The sequence below is a fragment of the Archocentrus centrarchus genome, chromosome 23 (genome assembly GCF_007364275.1).
Source record: "Archocentrus centrarchus isolate MPI-CPG fArcCen1 chromosome 23, fArcCen1, whole genome shotgun sequence".
Classification (NCBI taxonomy): domain Eukaryota; kingdom Metazoa; phylum Chordata; class Actinopteri; order Cichliformes; family Cichlidae; genus Archocentrus; species Archocentrus centrarchus.
Window position 1 is genome coordinate 22,761,801 of NC_044368.1, and position 17,141 is coordinate 22,778,941.

At 38.6% G+C, this 17,141-nt stretch overlaps 1 protein-coding gene across 2 annotated transcripts; it reads left to right on the forward strand.

Annotated features, from left to right (window-relative positions):
• Positions 1–8,323: 8,323 nt before the first annotated feature.
• On the forward strand, positions 8,324–17,067 carry LOC115773772 (HMG box-containing protein 1-like). Of its 2 annotated transcripts, none has more exons than XM_030720686.1 (13): positions 8,324–8,367; positions 9,327–9,429; positions 10,289–10,396; positions 10,485–10,689; positions 12,183–12,312; positions 12,496–12,607; positions 12,741–12,850; positions 12,962–13,118; positions 13,201–13,345; positions 13,868–13,986; positions 14,130–14,313; positions 14,385–14,526; positions 14,618–17,067. In XM_030720686.1, exons 2-13 carry the CDS (start codon positions 9,339–9,341, stop codon positions 14,633–14,635), a joined length of 1,521 nt encoding a protein of 506 aa, XP_030576546.1. In that variant the 5' UTR covers positions 8,324–8,367; positions 9,327–9,338; the 3' UTR covers positions 14,636–17,067. The 2 variants fall into 2 exon arrangements, with proteins under 2 accessions (XP_030576546.1, XP_030576547.1); XM_030720687.1 differs by lacking the exon at positions 8,324–8,367 and adding an exon at positions 8,420–8,463.
• The last annotated feature ends 74 nt before the right edge of the window (positions 17,068–17,141 follow it).

Genomic DNA, 17,141 nt, shown 5'->3' on the forward strand with positions numbered 1-17,141 from the left:
GTTTCATATTGACCTTAATTGTAATTGCTTTGTGATCTGTCAGAATTGTTGGTTCTATTAATATGTCAGTTACTTTATTTTCAATATCTGAAGAGATCAACCAGAAATCTATGCGGGACTGTTGGGATCTGTCCTTATTACTCCATGTGTAAAAATTGTTATTCAAATATTTATGTCTCCAAATATCAATTAAGTCCATTCGGTTACAAATATGTTCTAATTCGGATGATGTTTGGTTTCTAGGGGCCACCTGTCCATGTTTCCATCCATCAGTGTTGAAATCTCCTCCCCATAAAATTTTGGCTGAAGGAAATGAGGCCAATATCACATTAATCTTGTCTTCTATAGTTAAAAATAAGTTAGAATTTTGCTGTTTATTATTAAAGCCATATATGTTAATCATTATAAACTGTGACTGATCAATATCCTACTCCTGCTGATTTGTTGGTACCAAAAGAAAACCACATTTGTTTCCCCCACCGACTCCAAAATCTTACATCTGCTTCTGAAGCATGAGTTTCCTGAATAAAATAAAAATCTGTTCCTTTGTTTTGGCAGTATAAAAATAATGCTCTAATAGTGCCTCTGATGACCTAGAGCTCAATAAAGTTCAGCAGATTATATTTCAATATTGAATTACAGCAACTTTCCAATAAAGGAGACAATTGCACTCGTTCAAAGCTTCCTGTGTGTATCAAGACCAGAAGAGTTAAAGATGCTTCTTGTCAGTCTTAACAAACCTTCACACAAACCTGTTTGTGTGTATTTTAAATTGGTAACAAAGGAAAACAGATTGTGAAAATGTTGAAGTCATCAAAGGTCATCAGTATATTTATATAAAAACATCTTGGTCAAATATTCATTGGTTCACACACTGGAATGTTTGCCATTGTGATACCAATTGTACTTTTAGCTATGCAAACACTTTCCAGAAGCCAAAACAATCTCACACCTCACTGCGTGTTTTGACCAAAACACATGTTTTGTGTTTTGATTGTAGTGATTCTGCAGAAAGTTGGTGACTTCTGTGCACTATGCACCTCAGCATCATGTCCACTATGTTATAATCCCGCTAAAAGTGGACTGTGGAATATTTAGTAGTAAAGAATTTCACAACTGGACCACACTGGAATTCACATTCCACTGTATACATGTAAAAAAATTCATTTATCTTTTTTTTGCTTAAACTTTATATAAATTCCTGATCAAATGGGCTTTTTGCCTTTTCATGACTATGCATAACCTACTATAGGTTATGCATATAACTATGCATACACTACTATACAACAAAATTATTGAAATTGTATATAGTAATTGCCAGAATCACTTAAAAACAGACCTGGCTCAGCTGTCAGCTGCTGAACAGCAGCAGAACCCTACGTGCAAACAGGTACTGCAAGTAGAGCTTAAAGTTGAATTAACAGACGTGTCGTGAAGAACACACAACGGAGAATTCTAGCTTCAAGTTTAGAAGATGAATGCCATCATGCATGTACACATAATTTTGGTATACAGCACTAACCTGCTGAGGTTTAGGTGTGTAATATGACTACTCTCACAGCTGTGGTGGAGGTCACTGAACAAACTGTAATCCATTATGGATCATCCTGACCACCCTCTGCACCACTTACTCCACAAGGACCGCTCCCTCATGCTGTCACTCTCTACAAGGTGCACGAGAACTGTTTGTTTCAACCTTGCACCATCACAACACAAAAGCTGTTTGTTGTACTGCACCATCCACGGAGCCACATGTCTCAAGCAATAAATAAAATGTTTCCATTAGTCATTTTTAAATACATAAAAATGAATGTATCAGGCTTTTATCAGTGTTGTGTACTTCCTAGAGTGAATGTTTTATTATTTACAGTCATAGCAACTTCCTGAATGCACCAAGTCACATTTGGACTGATAAACAGCCTGTAACTGTGCAGCTCTGTGTGACTCATGTGAATAGGTGAGATAGCCAGAACATGCAATGTCATCTGCAGATTAGCACCATAAAAGGAAGCACAGAGTAGCCTGAATACTGTTGGATATGAGCCAGTGAAGACAAAACAAACAGCTTTTTCCCCCCAGAGTGAATTTATTGGTCCACCAAATGAAGGAAAAAAGAAAAAAAAATTACAGTCTATCAAAACAGGTTGTCTTTCCCTCCAAACACTTACTCAAAACTACGTAAAAATAAATAATCAAACACTTTTACAAAAAACAAAAACAGTTTTCATTTATCTCTGCAGGCATCATGCTTTCCTTTCAGTCACACAGTATTACAAAAAGTTACACAGTTTCATCAAAAGTCTCCCACAACAGTTCCAAGTCATCACCCATCCAATGCTGTTAAGATGTATATATGCAAGTACCATATGTACACTAAAATTTACAGATATTATTAACAGCACGCTTTTTTCTTTAAAAAAAAAAAAGAAAAGAATTATAGGTGCTTAACTTTGTGCGTTGCAGACAATGAGCAAAAGGAAAATAAACTTCCACATTTCCCATCAGTAGAGACAACTCTAATGATCAGCATGCACTGTGGCACTGAAACTAAACTATAAATAAAATAAAATATTGAGATGACATGTAGAGTTATTAGGTGAAATGTGGTGCCTCAAGTAATCAAGTCTGGAGGGGGGTGGGGGTGACAGAAGCAGCATTAGGCTTGCAAGACAAGCACTACAGGCACTCTACGGCAAAAATCACCTCCATCATCATCATTAACACAAAAAGAAAAAATAAATACTGACAAACAGAAGCAAAATGGTTCACCGCTGTGCAAAATATTGCTCATTTTGTAGTGTGTCAGCATTGAAGGAAGGAATGTAAATAAGCTGCATACTAGACATACCATAAATATAACAATTTAAATAGAAATATAGCATCAAGTAGCATATTGCAGAATTAATCTTCGCAACAAGGTGAAGGTGTTGAAATAACTCTGTACAGCAGACAGAAATAAGACTGCATAGTAGAGAAACAACAAAATCACATGCTGATGATTTACTGGAAAAGAATGAGTGTTTGGTCTGATGTTTTGTGTCTACAGGACCCAGATGAGGCCGTTAACAGGCGACAGTGAAGGGCACAGAAGAAGGAACTGATAACTGTGTAACTGTGTCAAGTCTGTGTATAAAAGTTGAACTAAGATAGAGAGCGGTGTCAGACTAGTGTGAAGCTGCACTGACTGCATCAGGCAGCTCTGACAATTCTGAACCAGATTAATCTGTAAACTGTTTGAAATGGCTTTATTAAATTTAATAATTGGACTCCTTATTCCTGTTTGTTTTGTGTCAATTCCTGTTCGATGAAATGAACACGCAGAAACCTGAAGGGAACCCACGCAAGCACGGGGGAGAACATGCAAACTCCACACAGAGAGAGGGAGAGGCCTGGGCCAAGGTGGAATCGAACCCAGGCCTTCCAGATGGTATTCTAACTGTGAGGCAGCAGTGCTAACCACTGCACCACCGTGCAAAAATAACTAATTAAACTAAATTTCATCAAAATCGTAAAAATTCACAAAACAAACTGTAAGTAATAACAGATTTAAACCATTACAGGTGCAGTATCTCTGTCATTTCCCAAAGTATGTAGAGAATGACTACTAACAGTGACTAAGACACAAGTTAATCTTGTCATAATTATTTCATTGGCAGGCATATTTGACATTTTCTGTAGGGCATTTTTCAACCTAAAGAAACAGAAAATGATATGAAGATGAGCTTTACCACATGTATTCTATGATTGTGATCATTCATATATATGTGTGTATATATATATATATATATATATAAAATGTATCTCTTCTCTGCTTTGTCCTTTTTTCTTTAGCCAACAGAAGATCCAGCCATCTACCTTCAGAGGAGATCTCTCTTCAGCCCTGTTTTGCTCCTTGATGGGTCCCACTGTATTATGGCAATTGGAACCACACCCATCACCACATTTGCTGAAGAAGACCTCCGTCAAGGTTTGCTGTATCTGATGGCATACTACTACACCTTGCATCTCACATATCCAAAGTGTGTGGCAACCCTTCTGTCTGTCATTCAGACTGAAGTGTTAAAGGACAGTATCCATGAGCGAGACACCACAGGCTCATACAAAAAAGCCATGGCAGAGTGGAAGGCTTTTATTCAGGAGTAGAGTTGTACAGGTACACAAGTCTGTGTTGGAAAGTTTTAACCTGACATAAGAGCTGTAAAAATACATTTAAATTCTTCATTTTTGTTTATCTATTACAAACACATCTTCTGTTCTTCAAATGTTCTGCTTTATAATTTGAGTTTCAGTAGCTTTAAATGTTGATTAGAGTTAATTAACTTTACCAGTTTTTAGTTGTAATTGAAAGTTACTATTAGTTCAATGACACCATGTATAATGTATGGCATTACCTGCATTACAACCTCAACATTATCATTTCTGTGTGGGTTTGTTTTGCACGTTCATGTGTGCAATGCTGTATACTATCGTTGCTATTTGGAGAAGCAATTTAAATAAAGGCTGTTGTGTGTTGTACTGTGTTTTTGGGTTCATTTAGTGTAAATGCTTTCTTATTTTAAGACAGAATACGTAGAATTAGCAATTCTTGAATTCAGAAGAACAGCTGTTAGTTCCTCTTGTTTTAAGAGTTTTTCCCCTCAAAGTGAGAAAGAAAAAAACTCTGAAAGAAGCATTGGCAGGCTAGTTTTGAGTTTATCTGACTTCATAAAGCACTTGGAATGAGTGTTTAACAACTTGTTTTAAGTTATTTCTCACTTGTCTAAAGACTAGATATTTTGTCTTATTTCAAAAAATCTTATGAAGTGTAATTTTCTCAATCCACTGACAGAATATTTAACTTGATTATAGTCTGAATCTTTCCAAATTAAGTAGTTTTTTCCTTTTATTTAGACAGGTAATTTTTGCAGGGCAGTTCTTGTTTCTCATTTTCTAGCTCCAAAATCTGAGTATACAACACACACACACACACACAAACACACACACACACACACACACACACACACACACACACACACACACACACACACACACACACACACACACACACAGAGGGAAACAGCAAGCAAGCTCACTTTTAAGTTTGTTTTTTTGATGCAGAATCTGTAAAGTAACTAAAATAGAGAAATAGTGCTCTCTGTTGGACTGCCACCTAAATGACAGTTAAACTACATGAGTGGCAAAGTAATTTTCTCATTATTTATAAAGTGCCCAATGTTTAAAAAAAAAGATTTTGTACCCCTGTGTTTCACTGGGGTACAAAAAAAAAAAAAAAAATATATATATATATATATATATATATATATATATATATATATATATATATATATATATATATATATATATATATATATATATATATATATATATATATATACTAAAAAAAATAACTAAAAAATAAACAGCAACTGCTGGTATTTAACTGTTTTGTCTGTTCTTGGTGTGTTTACAGGCAGTTTTTTTTTTTTCCTCCAAACTTTATTTATTATTAACAAGTAAATACAGAACATAATGATGCCAGGGTTACAGAAAGAAGAAACTGGAAAAATAAAAATAAGAGGAGTATAAGGTCCATAACAATAAGCAAAATAAATATAATACAAAATTCTTAATTAACATGGAATTTTTCAAATATATGGCTTGTCTTAATTGCCTTCTTGTTCTCCAGTTCTTTGATTGTAGTGCTGTATTGCAGAAGCTCTTGACAGAAGTGGTTAATATTTGGTTTGGAGTCTGTCCATCTGGTTTTATGAATATGAAATTTTCCCAGGAGCAGCAGCAGTTGAATGAAGTCAGTGAAGTCTTTGTCCATGCCTTTGTTCTCAAATCATATTATAATGTCCTTCTCTTTAAGTTGAATTATTTGTCCAGTTTTCTGCCTAATGTAATGTTGTAATTCAGTCCAGAATATTTTGACATGTACACACTGATAAAATAAATCAGAAATTGTTTCACTATATGACTCACAGAAAGAGCGTGAATAGTTAATATTAAGATTAAACCTCTCCAATGTTTTTTTAACTGGATATACAGGGGTTGGACAATGAAACTGAAACACCTGGTTTTAGACCACAACATCCCTTTCAGACAGCTTCCTCTTGCATCCACAGTTAATCCTGTTGGATGTGGTTCGTCCTTCTTGGTGGTATGCTGACATTACCCTGGATACCGTGGCTCTTGATACATCACAAAGACTTGCTGTCTTGGTCACAGATGTGCCAGCAAGACGTGCACCAACAATCTGTCCTCTTTTGAACTCTGGTATGTCACCCATAATGTTGTGTGCATTGCAGTATTTTGAGCAAAACTGTGCTCTTACCCTGCTAATTGGACCTTCACACTCTGCTCTTACTGATGCAGTGTGTAATTAATGAAGACTGGCCACCAGGCTGGTCGAATGTAGCCATGAAACCTCCCACACTAAAATGACAGGTGTTTCAGTTTCATTGTCCAACCCCTGTATATTATGTAAGATTTTAAAAGAAACTTCCTTAACCTTATTATTTAAACAAAATTTTCCTCCATGCAGCCAAATGTAATTCCAGCTTATTTCTCCATATATAGAAGACCAGTATGATCTTCCAGCTGGCAGAGCTACCTTTTCCAAATTTGTCCTTACACTGTATTACTCTATTGGAACATCTTTTTATACTGACATCAATGTCACCAATCAGTATGCCGCTATTGAGTGAATCAGTAACTAAAATGTTAGATGTTGAGCCCTGAAAAAGTTGCAGCACACCTCTCGGTAAGGCATCAAACACAATTGCATATTCTTTGGGAGTAACAGGCAGGTTAAACTCAGATAAAAATTCTTCATATGTGAAGAGACTCCTTTGAGCATTAAAGAGCTGTTTAACCAGGATAATGCCTCTTTCCACCCATTTTTTATAACAAAGTGACTTAATCTTACAAAGAATATTCCCATTATTCCATATATAATAATTTGTTGGAGAAATATTATGCTTATATATAAGTTTCCATGCCAGAAGAGCTTGCTTATGAAAATTGGACAATTTTACAGCTAACTTTTCAATTTTGTAATCACATTTAAGCAAAAATTTTGCCCTGCCCATCAAACCAAAGACATGTTTTGGAAAGGTGTTCCAAATCGTGTCTTTCTCTTTAAGTAAGTTTGTTAACCACTTCACTTTAAAAGAATTATTTAACATTTCAAAACTCAGAACTTCCAGACCACCATATTTTTTGGCATTACATAAAATGTCTTTTTTAAAATAATGGCTTTTATTTCTCCATATAAAATTAAATAACAATTTGTCTAACTTTTTAGATATCTCCTTGGGCATTTCTAATGATAAAGAGACATAAACAGATCTGGAGAGTCCTTCAGCCTTCGACAGTAACACTCTACCATTTTAGGGAGTAGCCAATAGTAGCTTATTACTAATGGAAAAGTTAAAGTTTTTGGTTTTATCTTTTTTTTATTAGTGTATTATTAATTCATTTTGAAATATTAAGTGGAAATGTAAATATGTAACAATGTCTAACTTGATCTATCCACCTTGAGATAGGTCATTGTGACCACTAGAGGGCAGTGAGGGACGAAGCTGCAACCATACCCGCAGTATAAGCTACATAATTTTTTTTTATTTAACCGTATACCAGCCAGGAGGTTTACTAGTGATGTGATCACCTCACTGTTTTTGTTGAGTCCCGATTGTAGTGCGCTTAATAATATAGATCCAAATCTCTGGTTTGGTGAGCTGAATGTTTCTGGGACTGGCTCAAATTGGTATACTGATGAGTATTCACTCATTTGACAGATAGGTAAAATTGTTTAGCCACATTTGTAAACGTAGTTGATAAAACATAGGATATCACAGAGCAAAGTCTGCTACGTGTTCCTTACTTACTCACTTGGGCCTACCTGCAGAAATCTATAATTACAGTAAAGACGGTAGGGCCTTTACACAGTAGTTACAAACATACGTGAAAAACACGGGCAGAGGGCAGACATGTTAATCAGGTATTTTGGCGTCCTCCACTGTTTCTGTTACACTGGATCATTACAGTTTGAAGGCTATTTGAGCGCCGATGTTTGCTTTTATTTCACAAGAAATAAGACAGCGACACTTGAGACAAGCATACAACTCCAGAGACATGAGTCGTCTTTAGAGAGCTAAAAATCTACTTTCTATTTAGCCTCAGAAGTTAAAAAACTTGATAGTTGGCACGATATATGTTAATAAAAAAAATAAAATTAAGACAATAACGTACAGAGCCAGAGTACATCAAACCGACCAATCAGCGCGAGGGAAACTGTGGATTGACGTGAATTGTCGCCAATAGCAGAGTTTGGGAAATTGTGTTTATACCAGCCCATTTTTTCCGTCCGGGGCGACTGTTTTGGTGAGTTAAGTAAAGTTCATTGAAATCGTTTATAGGTTTCAAAGCGTTGAAATTAAAAAGCGACATCACAATTTAAATTGTTTCTCTTCGAACGAGGTAGAGGAGCTGCAATGCGAAGCTGACACTGCTTGTTTTTAGTCGTAAATACATTTGCGCCGCTCGCTCCGTAAAGCTTCATTGTTGACGTTTGTTGTTTTGTTGTAATGTCTTTTGCGCAATCGGATAGCTCGTCCATTTTCACCCTCTTAATCACATTTTCGCACCCCAGATATGCTTCGAGAACGTATTTTGTCCGTTTTAATACAAACCGCGACTCTTTTGTTCGCTTTTTTTGTCGAAGTACAAACAGTTCCATCGACAATTGGTTTCGATACAAAAGCCTCGCGTGACGCGTAAAAGAGGTTGACATTTGTAACGTTTAATGGCAGCAGATCGCGTGACGCTGTTGCGTTAGCTTTGGAGGATTTAACTTCCTTGTGTTTTATTCGCTTTAACGACTTTATTCATCTGTATTATCGCTGCCCTTCTCGGTATTGAATGAATGGGCTTTTTGTGCGCATGCGTCCAGGAACAAAGTTTATAAACAAGACGTCACATGACGATAAAATTATAACAGATAAGAATGAAACATATTCTCTTGGGTTTTACATGTTTGCAATGGGATAGACAACTTTATAGCCTTAAGTTCTTGTTCTTAGTCCTTATAATAGTGAACTGGAGCTGTTCTAATGTGTCTAAACCTGTGTGTGAGGGTGTAATGGCAGCCAGCAACCATTTATAGCCTATACATTACAGCCCAGTGAGGGATCATGCTTCGCTGTGTGTGTGTGCATGTGTGTGTCTGTGTCTGACCCGTGGGGAACATAGCGAATGCTGATGCAAGCGTATAGATTATTAGCCTTACTTCTAGGTCATATGTCTGACAGTCATGTGAGCTGTAAATCAACTCTATGTTTTAGTGCCTGGACATCATGGTGTGGGAGGTGGTGACTCCAGCTGCGCTGTCAGGTCACCCCAAATATCACCAAGTGCCAGAGCCCGAGCCTCAGGCTGAGCACACAGGTAACTGCAGCAGTTTACACCTGCTTCATGCGATGAAACAAGAGACTCAAAAAACAGTTAAAAAAAATGAAAGGTTGAAATCTCGATGTCCCAGCGCTATGGATAATTTCAAAATATTGTAACACCAGCTTCCCATCAAAAATGGATGGTTTCACACCCCTCCAAAAAAAAACCAACCTTGATGAACTCATGAGAAGATCATTCCTCAAACTTGAGTGCAGGAGGGCACGAGTCAGCCACAACATTAAAACCACTGGTCTCATATTGAGCAGAGTGCTCTTATTGCCACCATAGCAGCTGCAGCCTGCTGTTCTGTGGAGTTTGATCCTGGGACAATAGCACAGAATTCTGCGAGAATCTGCAGGATGGGATGTCTGTGGATTAGGCTTGTTACATAGATACTTTTGGGATTGTGATCAGGAGAGTTTGGGATCTGGGTCCTCATCTTAAGCTTATTGTCAGGTTCTTTCAGCTGTTCCACAGCTTGTTCAGTGGGGGTTTGGATGTTTTTGGCTGATTGCTGTAAGTTTATCTTCATGAGTAAAATTTGTGGATTTCCATTTTAAGCAGAAATAGCAATACAGATTTTTTAAAAAGTAGTTTGTGAGGGAAAAACAGAGAAGATCTTTCTTCTTATTTGTACTTTAAGAAATGTTTGCATGTCGTATGTTCTAATTATTTTGTCAAATTTGTTTCCATCCTATAATATTTAAAAATTGTCCTCAGTAAACCAAAGTAATTCTAACATGACAAGGATGTGTCACTGGAACAAATCCAATATCGTCGTGAATTTTAGGCTGTCTGCAGTTCAACTGTTAAAGCATGTGGTGATCTTTTGTTACTCTGCTGTCACCTTCAGAAATGATGATGGATGCAGATGGAGACCAATCACACGATCCTCTGCGCTGTGACGAACACTTCCCCTCCTCACCCGACTTCCCCACTAGTGACAGTTACATGGAATACGGTATGTAAGACATGAGTAAGCAGCATGTGGGCGTCAGCTCTTTTCCAAAGAAAGCTAACCTTTCCTGCTGTTTGTTGACTTCTCCTAGATGACCTGCCAGATCTACAAGAGGTTCGAGAGGAGCCCGAGTCACCAGCAGCACCTGTTTACCATGTGGAGTTGGGCGTGTCGCACCAGGAACGAAACACACAAGCACACAGCCCAGAGCCTCCGGACACACACTGGCTGACACAGCTGGCACATATTGCCACTGGACCTCAGAGTCCACTGTTACAGGAGCCTCCTGACAGCAGGTAGGTGCACTTTGTACATCCTCAAAGAACAAAGTTTTAACATTATATACTGAAAGTATAAATCACTGGAAGTATGGATAGTTCTAATTTGTCTTCTAAACAAATCAGCGCAATTCGGCGCACCATGGTGACCAGAGGCCACAGGAAGTGAATGACGTTTAGCAACTTCAATAGAATAGAATGCCTTTATTATACAGACTGTACAATGAGATTGGAGCTACTATGGTCTAAATAACACAAAGTGGGCAGAACCCGCAATTAAATTTTTCTCAGCTTCCAGGTGAGAGCGCAGTAGCAAATACATTAGAGGGTTACCTGTGCAAGCGATGCACAGCAAGCAAATAAGTTCCAGTGTGGATGCAGCGTTATACCGGGCTTTGGCGCAGCTCATCAATTCATTCATGGTCTGAAACAAGTTTTGTTTTAGTTCCCTTTGAGCCATTGTTTTCTATTGATTAGCTGCCTCTTACAAAGAGTGTGCTGTGCCTGTGTTGCTCTGCAATTTCACCACCAAAACACTATTTAGTGGCCAAGTTTCTCTCTTTGAAGTAATCCGTTCTCTCCCAGGTGATTTGAAAAATGGTGGCAGAAGAAGTAGCCAGAAATGCATAGGAGGAAACAACGATGCTGAACAGGCCAATCACAGTCTTTGTTGCTTGTATCGGCTCGACGTGTGTGGTAATATTTAAAGGGACGTGCATGTCAAGTTAGGGCATAAGTTGCAGATAAGGGTTTCAGAAGGTGTTTATGGTTACAATGTACCTATGGCATATATTTCTCACAGAAATATAAATCCCGTTTTAGATCACCATATTGGGGATTTCTGCTCTCCCTGATGTCACACAGAGCCAAGAGTAGAAAAACTGTCTGAAACCAAATGTTTAGTCTAAAATCTGAACTCTTGGCTCACAGCGATTACTTGGACATACACTGACCAGATTATTTATATATATGAAACAGGTTTTATTCTCTTGTTTGTAATATGCAGAATGTAACATTTACTTCCAAATTCAAACAAATCACATGAAAAAAAAACCTTTTCAACAGTAACAGTGCTGATAAAATGTTCTGAAGCAACAGAGAATGGTTCGTTGTTTTAACCACAGAACATGGAAATAAAACAAGTGACCTCTACTGGTGAAATCTGGTACTTCATATGTGTGGATGAAACAGCCAAAACAGGCTTATGGTTTTCATTGTTTTAAGCTGATCAAACAGTGGTTATAGGTTTTTTGTTTGTTTTGTTTTTTTTTAAAGTCAGATTGATAAGAATATCTCTGCATTGTGTGGGATGGTCACATACTTCATCGCTGACTTCAACCTTAACAAAACTTATGTCTCATGTTGACAAGTACAAAAAATGTAGCATAGCATCCAAGTGACACCAGCGAGCATCTTTAGTACACATTACCTTGTGTGCTTGATCCCTCTTTTAGCAACATATAAGTGGGTTTTCTGACCATTCACACTCACAAACCTCTGTCCTTTCATAGTTCCTCCTCAGTCTGCATCCCGAGCAGCAGCAGCAGTGATCTACATTCCTACGCTCGGCCTCCTCCTCCTTTCCCCAGCAGCACCTTGTCATCCCCCAGAGGTCATGGCAGGGACTGTCAGCGCTGCAGGGTAGAGCTTTCTTATTTCATCTGCTTTATAACCACCCACAGCCAATAATCAAAACTCAGTTACACCACTGATTTTATTATCATATAAGGTTGATACAGTCACTTTTTTAGTTTAACCTCCAGAGCTTATATGGGTTCTTACAGTGTGTATGGAAGCTGATGATGCTTCGGTATCTTTCCCCAGACGAGCAGTGAATGTGGCTCTGCCGTATCCACCAGATCTTCTCTGTCTGATGATGAAGACATGGGCTGGAGCTTTTCCTGCCCACCCACCACCTGGCACTGCTTTCTCAAAGGTGCGTGCAACTCACACACAGAGTCAGTCAAAGTGGACTGATTGTGTTCTTTAATTTCAGTGTATCTCACTGGTAAGGTTTTAGCTCAGCCGTGTCTTGAATGTGATGAAGAGCTGCTCTTCTCCGTCACCAGGAACTCATCTGCATTTCCACAACAGCTCAAATATAGAGTGGCGGGACATTGAGGACTTGGAGTGTGCTGAAGAAGACTCTGCAGATGAGGAGCGGTCTAGATTTCTGCAGGTACATTAAGAGGAGCATAAACGGACTGCTAGGAGCATGTGCATGAAAACAATAAGGGTCCACTGAAACACACTACACAGTGAGTTAAAAATACCATTTGTTGTTCTGCAGAGCTATGGCTCTGAGGGGCTGCAGCTGATGGAGCATGCAGAGATTGTGTTGTCTGGTCAGGCTGTCCTACAGCTGACTTTTGACCCTGGCACATTTGGATATATTCCACTGACTGCCCGCTGCCAACTCGATCACCCCTTCTATGTCAAAAACAAAGGTATGAGTGAGGTCAGTGTGGGTCTTAAAGTGATTAAACAGCATCAGTATCTTTACACACATTTCATCCTTCTTTCTGTCAGGCTGGTCATCCTTTTACCCGAGCCTGACTGTGGTGCAGTATGGGATACCATGTTATGAAATGGAAGTGGGCGATGTGTGCCTGCCTCCGGGACACAGAGACGCCAAGCACACAGAGGATTCACTGGTGTTTGACACATTCAAAAGGTAAAGTAGACGCTTGCGGTGTAATCCTTAATTAAAGTGTTAACAGAAAATGATTCAGTATTAAGGGAAAGGTCTGCAGTTTTGCAAGCCTGTCTTAAAACAGTAATCAGGTGTCCGTGTGCAGGCTGTGGTTTTGGGTGCAGCTCATTCTTTTACACAAGCCTGTATTCAAAGTTGACTTTACGTCAGTTTAACATCAACACCTTTTTTCAGACAGTGTTAAGCTCCAGTGGAAGGATTCTGAAAACAGAGGAATTCTGTACTAAAAATAAAAAATACTCTTCTTTTTTCCAGCTAAGCCTATAAAAAGACCTCTTTTTATTCCCATAAACTGACACTGAATTAGACAAAGCTCTTTTAATGGCCATGATGAAGAATGATCAAGACGAGTAGAGCCCGATTCAGTGTTCTTATGTCCACCTAAATCAGGCTTAAAGAAAAGTTTGAGAAGCTGTGGACTTGTGCTTAATGCTATAATGCTGCATGCAGTTTCAAACCAGCCTCTCTTTGTCTCCTACTTAGTTATGATTTCACGCCTCTGGACTCCTCTGCGGTTTATGTGTTGAGCAGTATGGCAAGAAGACGACGTGCATCCCAGTCCAGTGGGGGAGCCGTTTCTCCAGACAGAGATCTGCTACGAGGTCCCGTACTTCAAATTTCCTGAATTATCCTTACTCGCTGATACTGTTCAGTTTGCAAAATACAAAAAACGCAGACATGCTCAAGCATGGCTGAGGATGTACTGCCCGAAAAAAATAACAGTCTATGTGAACCCTGTTTACAGAGGAGCACAGTCCCAGCCGTTCCCACCACACTCTGCAAAAGCCCCCCAAAAACCAGCTTGTCAGTACACAGGGAGCGAGCAGTGCCACGCCCACTAAGTGTAAGCGGCCAATGAACGCGTTCATGCTGTTTGCCAAGAAGTTCCGTGTAGAGTACACACAGATGTACCCAGGCAAAGACAACAGGTAGGTGCATACTGTGACTGTGGGCATGCGTGTTGTGTGATATGTTAGTAATGTGTGTGTCTGTGCTGCAGAGCGATCAGCGTCCTTCTCGGTGAGCGGTGGAAGAAAATGCGAAGCGAGGAGCGTCGCGTGTTCACCCTGCAGGCCAAAGCACTCGCAGACGAGCAGAAGAGACTCAACCCAGACTGCTGGAAACGGAAACGAACCAACTCTGTAAGGACACACACACACACACACACACACACACACACAGCTTCACCCAGTGCTTTGTACATCTGTTTGATGCTGCCTCTTTGTCTCGCAGGGCTGTCAAGGAAATTAAGGCGACAGCAAGGAAAAGAGGACAACTGACAGAGCCCGTTGGAGTGTGCGCGCACACACACACACACACACACACACACGTTCAGAAGTGACAAGGAGAAACAGAGCTATGCATAACTGAATACTATGCTTCAATTCTATATTTTGTTTTGTCTTGATCTCCCAAATTCTCAAATCCTGTTATAGTATAAAAAAAACGAGCAGCTACCCCGGTGAACACCTCGGGCTGCTCTCAGCAAACGTCACTTTCCTTTTTCTTGCTTTTCAGAGGTGCTACTTGTAAAATTTTGAAGTGCTATAAATCGTGATTTCTTAATAGGAATTCTAACAGAGGTGTCAAACATTGCCTTTTTTTTTAGTGCTGGGAACACCGTAGTGTCTCCTGCTGGGGACCGGATATTTTTCCAAAGAGGTGAACGGGTTTTAACTCCCAACAACCAGAGTTCATCTCCACACGTGATTCTTACAGCAATGTCATAATATCCAAAAAAAAAAAAAAAGAGAGATTCTGATTACCTTCAGTTTCTCACAATATGCTTGAAACAGGTGGAAGTTATGGTGTTTTTTTTAGCCAAAGTAGAGAATGTAGCTATTTTTTCCAAAATTCTATATTATACAATAAGAGTTATACAATTTATTTTATTGCCTGTGTTACTTGTATTTGGACTTAGTGTTATTGCACAAGACTATATATATTTTAACTTCGCTTTCATTTAATTTATCATGTAACATGTAGTTATTAAGCACCACAAACTCTTAAACAGGGGCCTGGGTTTGATTCACCTCATATTAGGCGTGGCCTTTATTAGCGGTAATAATTTGTTTTATTTTAGCAAGTGTCCCATTGTGCTTCAGTTTTTTAAAAAGCAGTTATAGTGGTCACCAGTGGAGGTGAAGAAAACCAGTGATTGGCATTTGGTGGTGCAGTAAATATATTGCACTGCCATCAGCTACACAACATGATGCACGACAAGTATATTGCTTTGTGTGTAGATGAGGCTTAAAACTCCACAGGGAATCTTTAAAGAGCTCCTAGAATCACTCGCTTCCCCAAAGCTTTTATTTAGAAATGAGAAAAATACATTTGTGGAAGTAGAACTGCATTTGAATTTTACTTTGAATTGATTGATGATAACTATGACATAGTCCCACTGCTTAAAGTTGAATGATTATTGGTAGCTTGACTTTATGTAAAACTGGCCACTGTCAGGCAGGTAGTGTGCACACTGAGGGAAAACTGTGTTCATTGTGTAACAGTTACTGTGAACATTTGGTGAAGCTGAATGCCAAGAAACTGGGCTTCACACGTGCTCAATATGATCAGAAACCACAGCAAAAATCATAAAGTTTTGTGGTGTATTTTAGTCAGAATGTGGGCTGTTTTTTTTTTTCTTAAAATAAGCAACTTTGTGAATGTGTTTACATGCACACTGAAAATATTAAAGACAGAACGAAAAATTGGAGTCTCTTTCAGATGAAAACAAAGATGGGCTTATAACAGAGTTATAAACTGCTGCAGCCCTGAGGCTTCGGTGGTATTAGGGAATGCTAGGAGTCTCATATACATATATACATATACATATATCTTAAATATTCAAAAATGTGGCTTTCCATCCACCTGTTTTTATGTCAATTTCCAACTTCATATTCTTATAAAGTTAAGATAGCCACTCTATATGATCAAAGCAGTTCTTATTATCTTATTTATCTTCCATTACAGCCCCTCATCTCATCATCTCCAAAGGAGCTGTTCTAACCTTCTCTTTAAGGCAGCTTTCCTCTGATTGCTGCTCCTCTTAAGCCAAAGGTTACAAAGGTTTAAAGAGGCAGGTGGGCAGGGCTTCTGTGCTGTTCCTGACATGACCATAAAAGGATATCCCCTCTCTTTGACATCATACCATCAAACTGAAAGTGAAACATGTCAGTTTATAAAATATTCCTGCCTGAAAAGCACAACTCAGGGCTGCAAACACCAGCTCTTAATTAAAAAAAAAAAGAGCCTTAGTAATGTGAGATTGTGTGCATGTAAACACACCCGCTGCCAAAAAATATTTGGACTTCAACAGGTGTGTGGGGAACCCAGCTGTGTGAGGCTTTAGCATGTCACGCAGTTTTATGAGAGTAAGTAGATTTATTATCCACGCAGAGTGCAGGAAGGGTGGGCACTCTTACACTCACTGCATAACGAGGTTTATTCTTAATGCACTATATACACTTTATCTACTTTTTGTGACTGCTACAGTATAAATGTGTAATGATAAACATTAATATGATTATATAGAAATCTATATTTTTGGTTTTGACTTAATCTTTGGTAACTTTTCATGGTTGTGCTTTGGATTGTTTGACTTTTTGTCTTTGCCATCATTTACAGGTCTATCAGGGGAGACAATGCAATACAATGTATTATAGTCAAAATAAAGGTGTGATAAATATGTAATGTCTTTACTTTTGAGTTGAGAGAAGTGAGTGGTTCTGTGCCCAGCCTAAATAAAAAACAATCAAAT

Coding starts and splice junctions, on each gene's coding strand:
- LOC115773772 (XM_030720686.1), top strand. CDS start 9,339: ATGGTGTGGGAGGTGGTGACTCCAGCTGCGCTGTCAGGTCACCCCAAA. Junction 12,608..12,740: donor CTGGCACTGCTTTCTCAAAG/GTGCGTGCAACT, acceptor CTCCGTCACCAG/GAACTCATCTGCATTTCCAC. Junction 13,987..14,129: donor AGACAGAGATCTGCTACGAG/GTCCCGTACTTC, acceptor CCCTGTTTACAG/AGGAGCACAGTCCCAGCCGT.